At 41.4% G+C, this 14805-nt stretch overlaps 1 protein-coding gene across 4 annotated transcripts in view; it reads left to right on the top strand.

Moving 5' to 3' along the window:
* Positions 1-14805, top strand: part of poe (E3 ubiquitin-protein ligase-like protein poe) — a 567105-nt gene that overhangs the window by 354567 nt on the left and 197733 nt on the right. For all 4 annotated transcript variants that reach the window (XM_075878938.1, XM_075878937.1, XM_075878939.1 and 1 more), the window contains one exon: positions 4597-4887. In XM_075878938.1, coding sequence (XP_075735053.1) covers positions 4597-4887 — 291 coding nt within the window. The remainder of the gene's footprint in view (positions 1-4596; positions 4888-14805) is intronic.

Raw genomic sequence — 14805 nt, 5'->3', positions numbered from 1 at the left:
TTGCTGCACCACCAATCATAAATGGTAGGAGCGCTTGACCACTGCATGTGTTTCATGACTGCTGCACTGTATGCAGTACCCAATATTTCTGACTTTCTGGGTGTCACTCGCTGAACATATTGCATGCACCTACAAATTGCTCATGTAGAAGACAACGCAGATGTTTATTGAAACATAAAAAACATCTTTTCCAAAAACTCTGTGAGTTCATTGCAATTGTTTCTTGACCATCCTTTTTTGCGAAAGGTTAAAGTTGAATTGGAAAAGCCTGTACGCTTATCTTGCAGAATAGCACTGTATACGTTATCATTTATCGGTACTCATTAAAAATATTCATTATTCATGGGGAAAGTGAACCCAGAATTGTGAAAAGCACACTTCACCTTTCTGGGGCAGCATTTTGGAAAGGAGGGTTGAAGGAAACATTTAGGAAGGGGCTCCTTGCGATAAGGAGGTATGAAGGGCTGCTCACAAGTAAGGAAATTGCCCGAGGTAAGGAGTGTTTCAAAATAAGACTCTAAATTAGCTATGTGTGCATGTTTTCTCTAAGCCTTTGATAGCTTGTGGAGGTGCAGAAGAGATAGTTCATGTCGTCTATTGCATGTGAAATATCTGTGACTGAGCATTGCAAAAGTGAGTGATGTCAAGCTGGGTCAAACTGTGATTGAGCTGGGAATGTTCCACATACCATAACTTTCGTTCAAACAGGCCTAGAAAATCTATTCTTGTTTTACTGCATACAGTATTCATTCTAGAGCATTGTGATTTGCTGATTTGCTTTATAACCCTCAGAATTTATAAATTTTGCACCTAACAGTATGCAGTCAAAGGTTGCTAATATATGCACGTTTTAAGCGTACAGTCGACCAAAACTTTAGCTATTGTGCGCAGCGGCCACTTTTTTGTCTGTCAGCACCATATTATGGAACGAAGTTACAAAAAATTGCTTTGTGGACATGTGCTCTATGGGCATACACTTGTCTTTAATTCTACTGAAACCTCATTTAGTCCTATGGCAAAGATGCATAAAAAAAACTGCTACTCATGCGCAATAGCTAAAGATTTGGCCGACTGTAGTAATGATTAAAATGTAGTTGGGATGAATTCCCGGCATAATTCTATAGAGATTAGTTCATTCGCAGAAGACTTGAGCCGTAGTGGTTCTTCCCCTGCGTACCGGTTAGTTTGTACCAGCTTCACACAGCTCATTTTTTGTGTCACAAAAGTTTGTTGCGCCGCTGAACTTTAAACAATGTGCCACAAACGGTTTTATGTCGTTTCGATCATTCATTCAGAATTGCACGTGATTGCAACAGTGCCTTTGTGGGCGATCATTGAAAAAGAACAAAGACGTGGTGGCGACCACCGAGAAAAACGCTGGTATGACGTATCGCTACAAGAAGCCTTATCCGCATCCTCGGCTATCTCAGGGGTGGAACAGCTGCGTCATTTGTGCCAAACTTGTTCACCTGGACCATCCTTCTTCGAACCACCCCCTTTGCGGCCAAACTCTCTTATCAGTGCCATATTGTGCCGCAGCACCCGAACTTGGCCGTAAGGTGCCTTGGGCCCAGAAACCTGACTGAAACATCGTGTTTTTGTTTCATCGAAACTGTTATAGTTGTGATTTTGTCAAGGCTGTGATCACTCAAGCAGCAGATCCGTGAACTTTCATTGTAAAGTCATGATCTTTGGCACCCACACCATCACGAAAAGCATCAACACGAATAGCTCATACACCCTTCTGCATGCTGCACCATCAACTCGAAAAGGCTGTGCTGAAATCTTTCCTGTGGTTTGTAGAGTTGCTTGATACGGGATCCAAAAGAGTTAGCTGCCAGCGTCACTAGGTATTGTTGTTACAGAATTCATTGCTTTGCCTTTGCGGTGATTTTTTTTACATGATGGCAGCATTTGAAAAAAGGGGAAAAAATGATGATGGTAACTGTGTTCAAGGGAAGTGTGGGTGCTGTCAGGCTCCATTCTCAGAACGGCGTAGTAAAGACAGGTGTACAGAACTGCTCTTCAAGCGCACGCGCGTATCTGCGTTAATTTTGCTGCTGTGCTGCGTTATACGTTGCTTATGGACTCTGTGGTTGACACTTGTGCATCGAGGTTAAAAAAATGGGTGGCTGTATGTAGCCAAGAAGTTGCACTACAAGGGCTTCGCAAAGAATGCGATAGCGATTTGTAACGCTATGCGCAATGAGGCTAGTAGCTAACTATTTTAGATCCAACCTCTCGTTTACAAAATGCTAATGTAGGAGAGTATGGCCATATTTTTGGCGAAGTCTCTTCGTAATGAGAGCACAGGCAAAGTGTGTGGGGGCCACACGCTGATATGGCTTCGAGCTAGCGTGCATGCCAGCAATCACCATATCTGCGCCCTTAGAAGCAAAAGTCGCAACGAGTATGGCCTGCTTTGACGAGAGGCCTAGCTGGATGACGTTATCGCATGCGCCCTCTGAGAGACCGAGATAGGCCGGCTTGTTTGATCCCTGATTCAGCCATGTTCTTCGCTTCGCCCGCGCTTGAAACACATGATGCACGGGGTACGTTATCTATTTGTACTTTATATCAGACATGATGGCAATGGTGAAAATTTGTCGGTAGTGCTCACATGATCGCTATCACACAATTTATTTTGGCATTTGAAAATGCGGCATTGGACAATATTGTTTCACAAATGCTGTGAAATGTAGCTGCATATGATGCGAGAGTTCTTGCTGACTGCACGGAACGTGCTGGAAAAGGCCTTTCTAGCTTCTCTAAGCCTGCTTCAAATATCTTTCTGGATGCTTCAAGTTGCTACAAAAGGCACTTTTGCCTGCTCCGAGGACTGCTCCAAACCCATGTGCCCTGTTCCACCCCTGCTAGCTGCTTGGGCAGGCATCTGGCATAGCACCACTTTAAGCCTACTGCACACATTTAGTGGGTGACTACTTGAACGTGCTGGGCTGGACCGTGTTCAATTGCGCATTGCTTTGCAGAAACGCTAGCAGCTCGCTGTCCAAGAGTTCAGCGTTGCATGTCGCAAGCACTGAGGAACTCTGCTGTATTGACGCTATCACACTAAGCGCACGCATATGGCACAACAAGGGTAACACTGTTTAACCATATTACACGCTTTTATTAGGCGACAGCCCACACATGTCTTCGTCCACTGTCGGGACCGTTAGAGCATCGCGGAGGGCGCATCAATTGTAGCAAGCTCGTCATCGCTGCAATAATCAATTAGGCTACGTGCCACATCTGTGCATGGTCTTAAGCGAAGTGGGCGCATTCTACAGCAAACGGCTCACCAGTCACAGCATATGTCGAGTAGGTGAAGCACTGTACGCAACTAGCCAGTAGACGATTGGCTGCCTGTGATCATACTGCTTAAAGAAGGAAAACAAAACTGTCAATTTTCACCAAGTATAATGCAGGTCACGATATGCATGTATCGCAGACAGCATATGTCCATTCTGCTTCTCTGTCAGCCACTGCGTATTCTTAGGGCCACCACCACGTGCTATTGGTATGTCATGCGAAAGTGCCAGAATCTTCTCTGCACTTTAGCAAAAAGAAAGGAATAGCTTTGTGGTGGGTAATTAAGGTAATAGTTACTGTGCCACTGTATTTATTTTATTTTTGATGGCAATGGCATACATCATAAGATCAATGTTTTACTTGGTGGTTAATATATACTGTAGTTAGTACGTAGTTGTGGGGCGTTTCTTGGCAGGTACATATTAAAGAGGTTGCACTGTATGTGAGATATTTGATATTGTAAAAATAGCAAATCATACTATTAAAATGGCTACATATTTAAAATCGGGACGTCAAATAACATAAGCCTTTAGTGTTTTATCAGAATCTACTTTAAAAATAAAGACATATAAGATGCAGGGTCTCCCCTTAAGGGCCGTAATTCTGATTGCTGCTGCTTATGCTAAGACTCCTGCATTCACCATTGGAATCAAATGCATGTAAGATGCCAGTGTTGCTCAATTTATGGTGCCGAGAGAGTTCACTATAAAATTATACTTTTGTCTTGAAAATTAATGGTGAATGGTTGCTCAGCCAAGATTTGTTAACTAAAACCCAGCATTTGTACACTAACTCAACATTGTCTTCAGGGGCAACTTTCGTTTGTCCCTGTAAATTCCTTTACCTAGTGAAAGGGATTTGTGTCGGAAATGTTTACGTTTAAGTAATTTATAAATGCATGGGCAACGGCTGAGGCCTTCTCTCGAGATCAAATGAGGCAAGGCCTGCTGTATCAATATATCATCCATTCTTTACCGTGTATTATATAATGTGTATTAGGTGGCATATTTTTGTCAAGTACAACCTCATTGTAACAGAAATAGAGTACTTGCTTTATTCGATTTGATTTGACTGTTGCGCGCGTTGCTGTGTGTGTGTGTGTGTGTGTGTGTGTGTGTGTGTTTATTGAGACAGTTTGGATTGTTTAACATGAACTGAGCCATGTTATCATAACATGAACCAGTGTTGTTAATGTGTGTAAAGAACGAACGAGTGTTGTGCATTTTTTTCATTTCTCTTTTTTCTTGCTCTCTCTCTCTCTGTTTCATTGTGGTGCTCTCACAGCAAGGTGGCAGTGGTGCTGGCTCAGAGAGTGGAGGCAGTGGGGCTGATTCCATGACTGGAGAGCCTAATGTTAGTGGGCGCAGCAGTGCCTATGGAGACAATGCATTGCCTGAAGGTGGCATGGCACGGTCAGAGACGAGTTCAGTCGGACTTCCTCTCACGCTGCCTCAGGAGGACCCTGACACAGCTTGGGGACTTCATGCCCAGCGTTGTGCCTTACTTGACCGAATGCTGCGTTTCCTGCCGCAGCTGCGCAGTGTGGGTGGAGTACGGGCCATACCATTCATGCAGGTCAGTGTCTTCAGCCCTGTTAATGTTCCATAAGGAAAAAAAGTTTTAATAGGCCAACCTGTAATAATTCAGGCCATGCATTATGTAACCGTGTTCTTGGACTGATCAATTCCTAGTGCACATATGTAGAACTTCAAGTGCTTACTTGAGTCAGCCATTTCTGACATTTAACATTTTGGATTTTTTTGTGGGTGGTGTTTTTAAAATTTCTTATACAGTCAAACACACTTATACAATATTCAAAAGCCATGAAAATTTCATTATTATAGCCAATGATTGCTATAAACAGGTTTCATGTAAAGGCCTTTGGGGGGGGGGGGGGGGGGTTTACTGCTGTTACTTTAATAGCAAGTAAGTTCAGTTGTGTTCGCGGTCGTGATGTCCGATGTTTCAAAGTACATGCAATAACACCTCATTTTATTCGAACTCTTGTTATTTCGAAATCCCTCTTATTGTGAAGTATTTCTACGGTCCCATATTTTGCCATGTTAGTTTTAGTGCACAATTTGAAGCGGCGGTCAGCATCACCTTGGGTAACGGAAGATGCGGTTCGAAAAAAAAAGTTGCCTTAATCTGTAGCCTAGGGCAGTGAAATTTTTGCTGTATATGTAGGCTTTTATGCTGATTTCAAATATGCAATTAGTTTTGTAAGTTGTAGAGCTTTCTTTATGTGCCATGATAATGTGTATAGTAGTTTGTTTTGGAGAGCTTTTTATGCCACTAAACATTTATAGTTCTGAGCGGTTAATGACTCATATTGCTCCACATTAACTGTAAAATGTAAATAACTATCAAGAAAATCTGTATACAACGTTTTAATAGTCAAGAAAAATTGTAATGTGAGAAGCCTTAGAATTCTCAGCCCATACCGACTGTTTGCTTTAGGTTCATAATAAATATACATGCGATATAAAGTTTAGAGGAGATCTTTGCCGTTTTACACAATTTAAGAAGTATGTGGGCGAAATTTCATCTCAGCGGGACCATCAAAATTATCAAAATTGAGATATCCAAACTGAAGAAGTAGCCAAAATATGTATCTCAAAGAAAAGCTCTTTTTAAAGGTATAAGTGAAAGCTCATCTATGCAGAAAAGATATGTTTTTCATAGGCTTGTGCGAATATTCGAATGTTTCGACCATTCAAACGAATATTTGAGTATTCGCTTCGATTCTAATTTAAATTATCGAATATTTTTGAAGTATTCCCAATGAACGAGTAGGTGTATATTAATCCACTTGTTACCGGCTGTAAAAGTTGTTTCACTGCAATGTAAGAGTGCTAAGCCGTGAAAGCGCTTATTCAGGAGAAATTCGCTTTGCTGCGAAGCTTTTTTTTTTTTTAATTTAAAGGCACTCTGCAACACTTGATAAACATGGCCAGAAAACACTACCGATTGGTAGTTGAGGCTACCGAGAATACGCGAGGCAAATATTATAGCGCAGCACGTGGCCTCCAATTCTCAATAAATTATCAAAGTTAAAAATTGCTTTCTTTCTTCAGCAAATGACACTATAACCTCAAAAATCACTTGTCACAGCCATTGGCTGATTCGAGCATGATGCGCTCGTCGTTACCGGGGTTACTGCGGGAGGCCGCCACTTGTCCACGAGTACTTGCGCGATCGCACTGAAAAGCCACGTATTTGAAGAAAAAAAAAAAAAAAAAGAGGTGCTCATGATCACGAGGTGCGTATGACGTATTTTCTTTCGCCGTGACATTCCTTTCTGCTTAACTTCCAGCTATTTCGTCGGGACGAGAAGAGAGAAAGCAATAGTAGCATGCTACAAGTTTTTGTAACTACACTCGGACTGGACTAATTCTAGAAACTTTGTGGCGGTAAATTTGTGAGGCAATAAGCATGTTTACTGGCTCCATGGCTACTTGAAAAAGTGTTGCAGGGCCCCTTTAGAGGAACATGTTACCCTCAAATCAATTCTTCATTTTATTAAGCTTGTTATGAAAGCTTATATGCTCCAAGTATAATAAGTTTTAAAACGTTAAGTATCTAACATGTTATCACTCGCATCCTACCGAAACTACTACCGAAGGTTGTTCCGACTTCCTTTGAACGAAAAAAAAAAAAATGGCATTTGCATAGAGACCCTGTATCAATTCAAAAGAAATATTGTGCAGGTTAGTTAGATCATGATAAATATTCTTTTTTTTTTAATATATGTCATGTATACCATTTGAATTCAATTCAAAATATTTGATCAAAATCACTATTTACACAAGCCTAGTTTTTCAAGATGATTTCTTCCATCATGAGAGCTTGGTAAGCAGTTATTCTGAGCATATGGCTTTAGTGAACTCCTTTTGCCAAATGCAATGGCAACAACCAGGGGACATTTTCCAGGTGACTCTAGACAATGAGCTCTTCTTAGTTTTTAGTAGCCATTTTGTGCACTTTAAAGGCCGTATTAACTTGCTTTGAGATCAATTACAATCCTGATTTTTTTTTCTTTCTTTTTTTTTTTTTGTGAAAGTAGACATAGACTTGTGAAAGCGAGTAAAAAGCAAAACTTGTGTAATTTTGAAAAATACTTAAGGTTTGTGACTTGCATCTTTCCTTAATTCAAAAACTTTAAACCATGTGCAAATGCACGATTCTGGTTTTGCCAGAAATCCGTGGAAACGGCAGCCGTTAGGAGCCACATGTAGCGATACTAATAAACGACAGCCAAACCACCTCAGCCTAGCTGCTTCCAATAAAAAATAATAAGAATAATTATAGTCAGCGGAAATGTGTGCCTGCGGAAAGTAAGATATGCTTCACTGCAACACACCTACACGGTGCTGACACGTAAGCAGCATGTCGCATGTTTCTCGCAACTTCAGCATGCCATGAACCGAGTACTATTGTAGTTGCTCCAGCTATTTGTACACTTGCACTGCTGGCGGAGTTCATGCTGTTGCGGATCTCAGCGCTGTTCACCAGTAGTCGCTCCGAATTTCAGCGCTGATCACCAGTTGTTGCAGACTGGGGTCTACCCGACGCTTCCCCGCTGATGGGGGTTGCCGGAACGTCAGGGTTACGTCGTACCTGGTCTCTTGTGGTAGCGTGGTGTAACTTCGGGTTGAGGAAACGAACGCTGACAAAATGGGGATACCAAAAACAGACAGGTTTATGGCACTATTTACAATTATTTATAGCATGAGGTTAGGAGTTTCACAAGCCACGAGCATAGTGGTTGAACCGTTACATGGTTCAGAGCGACGTCCAGCACTCTGCAGTGTCGTTTTAAGCCCTGTCGGGCTCCTCCTCTTTGATGGAAACACCAATCACACACACAAAACACCGCCCACAGGCCATCAGTCAATAACACATGTTTCGCCGAATAGTTATTGCATCTCCCAACTCAATTCTCTGAGAAGAGGGGAAATGGAGTTCTCTCCTGGAACAATTTGACGGTTAGGTTGCTTCTTGTGCCTTTCCCTGGAAGGGCTGCCAAGGAGTAGATACTTGAATCGGGGAGACACGACTTGTGTGGTCGGTCTGCTTCGCCGTCTTGCTAAACAAGCTGGCCCAGAGGAATTTCTTGTAGGGACATTGGCTCACGGAGTATCTTCTAATGCTTTTGTCACTCCCCGCCGCTGGATCTGAGAAACTGGGGTTCCGGGCGTGGGAGCGCTGCCCGGCTACGTTTCTCAGTGACAGCATGGCGCCTACTGACGAGGGTCATAATGCATACAATGCCTACTCGAAAACTCTATTAGAAAGCTTCAGTGGTCACATTTTCCAGCCAAACACATTGCAAAATCCGTCACCTTGGCCATTGTTCTTGAGATTTACCAGATAAAATGGGCAAATGGTCGCATAATGACGTGCTGACGCTTCGAAGACACTTCGAAGAGTAGGTGACATGCTGCCTGCGTGTCACCACTGTGCTGCAGTAGAGCGCATTTTTTAACCAGGTGCACATTTCAGTCGATCACGAGACTATGTTTTTCTCTCTCTCCCTCTCCTTTTTTTTCTTGTTGGCAGCAACGAGGCCTGCTATTCACCTACGTTTGTTACAAGATTGGTACCAGGCATTGCTGGAAAACATAACTCTTAGAGCCACAAACGTGCCAGCACAGCAATCAACCACGTCTCAATTTTTTCAATAATTCAAAGTTTCTTGCGTCCCAATTTTTTGTACGTTTTGTTAATGTGAAAGCCCTCTTAATTCAAAGATTTTTCACAGTTCCAGTGACTGAAGTAATGAGGTTTTACGTTCATAATGAAACAGGCACTCATGTGTGTCCTCTCTAAGTGTGTGTATTTTTTAGCGCGTTTCATCATGGACATATAGCAACATGCCCAACTGGCAGTGATTCCAGAGGTTTTACTGTATGTCAAACACTATCGTGAGTACGAAGAGTCGTTCTGCGATGGTCTTCGTCACGAAGTCCGAAGTGGTAATAAGCAGAACCTTTAGCTGTGAGTCAGTTAGAGACATGGGTCTGTTGCGTTCACGATGAGAGTGGTGTACTATGAAAACCGGAGGATGGAGCTTGCGTGTGCAGCTGCCGAACTAAATTGCAGGTATTTTAAATGTTCATATATCATTGAACACAGTACAATGGGGACACGTCTATAAGTAGCGCGATTGCTTAGAGCCGTAGCTTCATGACTGGCAAGCAGCACAGGATGCTCTCCCAAAGCAGGGAATCAGGCCAATGATGAGGCTTGCTGGAGCACGTTTACGGAGGCAGCCAATTAGAAACCCCAAAGCAAACTTGAAACATTTGGGTTTTGTATGCTTGTTTCTAACAGCACTAAAGGTAGTTTTCAGTGAATATATTATAAAGAAGGATAGAAAGTGGGCTACATTTTTATTTTTCTCACTCTCACAATTGCTTGGCACCCACAAAAGCTGTGTGCAAAAATCAAGTGACCTGTCCCACCGGCACTGGTGCCAGCGCTCGCGTGTGAAATGTTGTTGACTCCACTTTGGTTATACCAAGTCAATCAAATAAACACAATTCAGCCTCCACATTTTCTCATTCTGTACAAGACATCTAGGTAGCCCGACTTAGCAGCAACCCTCCAGTGCTTCATGCTCCTAGCCAAAAGAAACACTTTCATTTGCCTGCCTCGTAACAATAATGCTTAGGGATCCTCGCTACCTTTTATGTGTAATTCGGCTTTCAAGTACTATTTCAAAAATACTCAAGAAATATTTAGAAACTACTTCTATTTAATTCACACTCAGACTTACTCAAATTCATTTCGCACTTAAAATTTTGCTATGGGCACATCTCTACTTATTAGGAACTTATCCAGTGGAATCCAATTCATAGTTACTATTTAGGCTTATGACTACATTTGTTGTATAACCATATACAATAGATACTCATGCATAATTTTTTGAAAAAGATTGCTATACAGGAAATTATTAGTTCACTAAAAGTTGTGTAGTTTTGCTTGAAAAGTAAAGGTTTAATGAAGACATCAAAGAATTGTTACACAAAGCTTTAGCCTTGTGGCTCACTCAATCACCACAAACACAAGCAGTCGTGATGCTGATTAGTGAAAAGCATGTTTTTTATCTATTATTTAAATATTTAGAGTATGGCTCATCTTCAGGCAGATCACGTAACAAGCACATAATACAGGGTGTTCATTAAGGCTGCAAGTTTCTTGCTTGCCCAAAGAATGTATGGTCTAAATACTATATTATGTACGGCCTTGCTAGCTTAGTTGACTCAATCGCATCTTGTTGCTATTGCGTCAAACATTTACCATGTAAAGACTTGTGCACACATTGTTGTCGCATCAGCATATATTGCATAACCATTCACTCTCGTGCCGTGTGGGCCAAGTAAGTTGCACGTAATATGTGCACGCATTGACAGTCACTCCTGTCTGTGCAAGCGAGCGATGCGTGAGAACAGCATGTATACCTCTGAAGTAAAATGTGATGAGAATTTGTTTTTGGAGTACTACAATCGAGCCCCACTACAATGAACGTGGCCGCTTCTGTTATAACAAAAAAGTCTTAGTTCCCCGTCAGAAATTCGTAGGAGTCAATGATTTTTCTTCTTCTGCCCTTTCACTTCAACGAAATTTGGCGATGCATTTTCAGGCTCAGATATTTAATTCCATGCAGAAAACACAATTTTGAACATTTAGATGCTTTTTTGAAACATAAATGTACGTGGACAAAGTCAAACACCTGTTGGCACCACCAGAAACTACTGCTGCTTACTAAGCATGGAGGCCGCCATTGCTGGAAGCCGCCAATGAGACTACTCCGCTTTTGTCACTGGCTTGCTTTTTTGAGCCACAGACAAACCGAAGCTGAGGCTCAGTTGCTCGATTTTCTGCACGCTGCTGCTGGGTGCAATCGTGGACCAATGGCTTTTTTGATGCCAATGCTGTTCCAATACTTTAGGTTCTTTTTGCACTTACCCAGTGTGGTTAGTGGTCATAGCGGCTGTTTTTCCGCGTTATTAACCAAATCGGCTAGCTGCGACTGGTGGATGATAAGCATAGGCATAAGCTCCGCTCCAAGATACCACACCTTCATGTCGTCGTTGTCAGATTTGCTTTGACGGTGAACAGCAGTTGGTGCTAGCGTGTTAGTGCAACTGTTAGGTTCGTTGAGGGAATCCGCTGTGGCCATTGTTTCTGGTGCTTTTCACCATCACGTTGCTATGCATGGATGAGAATCGCGTGGTGACGCTGCTGGGAAAGAAAAGGAAGCAGCCGGCACTCTTTGAAATTTGGGAACAAAAGTTCCTTTGTTTTACTAGCTCAGGTTAGCTATATTATTACTATACTACAACGAAATTTTCGCTTCAGCAAAGATTTTTTCCGCACCCCATCAGTTTCATTGTGACAGGTTTCGACGTATATATGGACAACACAGAAATTATTATTATTATTTCCAAATACTGTTGGCTGTCATGGCCATAACAGGGTGGGTACCGTAAATGTTAACATAAAACAAAAACAAGTACAACATATTGCAGTGAAGACAGAACTTTAAAAGATACGCAAAGGAAAAATATTTTTATAATGCTGTTAATAAAAACGTACATACATGTATTGTGATGGTGGTATAGTATGCAATATGAAGTAACTACACAATGTATTTTCAAATAACATGGCAATATATGTACAACACTATTGCAACACGCAATGTTCACGACATATTTTTAATGCACTTTTCAAAGCTTTCTATGCTCTTTGAATTCAGCACTGGTACTGGAAAGTGATTCCACTCTTTTATCATTCATAGAAAAAAGGAGTATGCGTACACATCAAGATTGTATTTTGGAACCGAAAACACAAATTGATTGCATGATCTGACATTGCTGGAGGACCTGGGAACAAGATAAGGTTTAGTTTCAATATTGAGGTGTCCTTTTGATAACAAAAAAAAAAAAATTTAAGTCGACCGACTTTCCGGCGATGAGCCAGCGTAGGCAATTAAAGCAAGTGAAGCATTTCAGAAACGGAGTCATTTCGTGAATAATGCGATAAAATTAGCCTTGCGGCTTTTGTCTGTATTTTTTCGATTCGATTTATTAACCCTGACTGGAAGGGATCCCACACTGCACTGGCGTATGCTAACGTTGGCCTTTTGTAGGTCAATTATGCAAGCAGCTTAATGGATGGTGTTTCTAGCTTTAGTTTGCGACGAAGGAACCATAACTTTTTTTCTGCAGCTGCGCAAATGCTGTTCACGTGCGGTTTCCTAGTTAAGTCATTTGAAATGATTAAGCCTAGGTATTTTATCGAGTCAGCTTCGTTTAGAGTTGTGGAATTCATCTCATATTTATATTTAATTACATGTTTTTTTTCTGTTTGGAACTCTGAGCATAACTGATTTGGATTCATTGATTTTCATTTGCCATTTAGTGGCCCATCCTTCTACAGCTCTGAAAGCTTGCTTAAGTGATGCCTGATGATTCTGGTTATGACGTCTGGTTATGATGACATAACCAGACAGTTATGTCGTCAATTATGTCATTAGCAATATCATTTATGTAAATAAAAAAAAGCAGGGGTCCCAATACGGATCCCTGTGGTACGCCTGAAGTTACGTTTAAGAGATCCGATTAGTTGCCATTTATTTCGACGGATTGTGTCCGACCTGTGAGGTATAAGCGGATCCACGCTACAATTTCATAATTTATATTCATTTTTATTAGCTTATTTAAGTTGGTGTGCACAACCCGGTCAAAAGCCTTCAATAAATTTAAACATATAGCGTCGATCTGTTTTCTGTGATTAGTGCAGTCGTCGAAAAGTCATTGTTTCTACCAATTGTGTAACAGTGGATGGGTTCTGTCAAAAGCCGTGCTGATTAGGAAAAAACGCAATTTGTTTTCAAGATAACCGTAGATTGATTTTGATATTATGTGCTTCAAAAGCTTGCAACACACACACGTCGATGAAACGGGCCGGTAGTTTCCTATTTCTTGCTTTCCACCTGATTTGTGTACTGGAACAACTTTTGCAACTAGCCAATCATCTGGGACTTGTTTCTGTACTAGCGATGCCTTAAATATAATCTCAACATAGCGGACTACCCATTCTGAATACCTGCGTAAAAACACATTTGGTATACCATCAGGACGTATGGATTTCTTATCTTTAATGTTAAGCAAAAGTGCTACAATACCTTCATACCTCTATATCAGGCATTGTTGAAATGTATGGGGATTGTAGCGCAAAGAGTGAAAAATCATTTGCAGAACTATCAGTAAACACAGATTGGAAAAAGTTATTGAAATAAGTTGCAATACGAGAGAATTCAGTCACAAGTTCATCATTAACGACAATGTATCTAGGACCCTCGTTACCTAGTGACAAATGGTGCCAAAAACGGTGTGGATCGTCCTTTATAAAACCAGTCAATGTAACATAATAGATGGTTTTCTTAGCAGCAGTCAGCTTTGTGCACAAGGCAATGCTTAGTGCCAAAATTTTACTGTGATCTTTTCTTAACTTTTTTCGTTCACGGATAATTTTTTGTTTTAATTGTATTATCTCGCGGGTTATCCATGAATTATGTTTATACAAACCTACCGATGCAGTGAAATGCGATATTTTAAAATTCAGCCCACATTGCATTGACATCGTTTGTCTGGCTGAAACTATCTAAACATAGCGAAAGGTGATCAATAATGCTTGTGTCATCGGCTCTGACAAAATTTGAGACATGCGTATTTGTGCTGTCAGTCCTTGAGCACAAGGTGGTATACTTTATTTCCAAATAAACTAACTTATGATCTGAAATGCCAGCCTCTACTAGTAGTACCTCATATTCTTCAAAACGCCCGTCCAGGAACACTAGATCCAAAATCGATCCCGAGCACTCTTGAACTACCTAATGTAAATCATGACTGAAGGCCATCTCTAGGAGCAGTTCACATTGGTTTTTTTCGTGAGGCTCCGCACCAAGCTCAGACCATTTGATGTCTGGCAAGTTGAAATCCCCAGAAATAATAATTCGAGAGCTGCGGATCTTTAGGCCTTCTAAGTGAAGCTGCAGATTTTCGAGATACGAAATAGGGGTGTTAGGTGGTGGATATACTGCACCAAGAATTATCGTTGTTTTATCTACTTTCGTGTGTTAGAATGCCAGCCATTTGTACACAGTATATATCAGCCTTGATCACTACAGCAACTCCATCCCCACGCGCATCGCGGTCCCTGCGAATGATTTTATAGTTCGGTGAAACAAGCTCTTGGTCTTCTATTTCGGGCCACAGCCACGTTTCGGTAATTGTGATGATGTGAGGATCATAGTTAGCCAGGATGTATTCCAGGTCTCCAACCTTGTTAGCCAGACTTCTTGCATTCAAATTGATCTAGCGTAATGTGCTTGGATTACATTTTTCTTCCTGTCGGTTATCCTTAAGAGAAGCAACCTCTCTTTTTGGACGCTGAACCTTAGTGCGGCTGTTCTTTGACTCC

This window comes from Rhipicephalus microplus, chromosome X (genome assembly GCF_043290135.1).
Source record: "Rhipicephalus microplus isolate Deutch F79 chromosome X, USDA_Rmic, whole genome shotgun sequence".
NCBI classification, from domain to species: domain Eukaryota; kingdom Metazoa; phylum Arthropoda; class Arachnida; order Ixodida; family Ixodidae; genus Rhipicephalus; species Rhipicephalus microplus.
The sequence above is the reverse complement of the archived record's forward strand: the minus strand, read 5'-3'. Positions and strand labels throughout refer to the sequence as shown.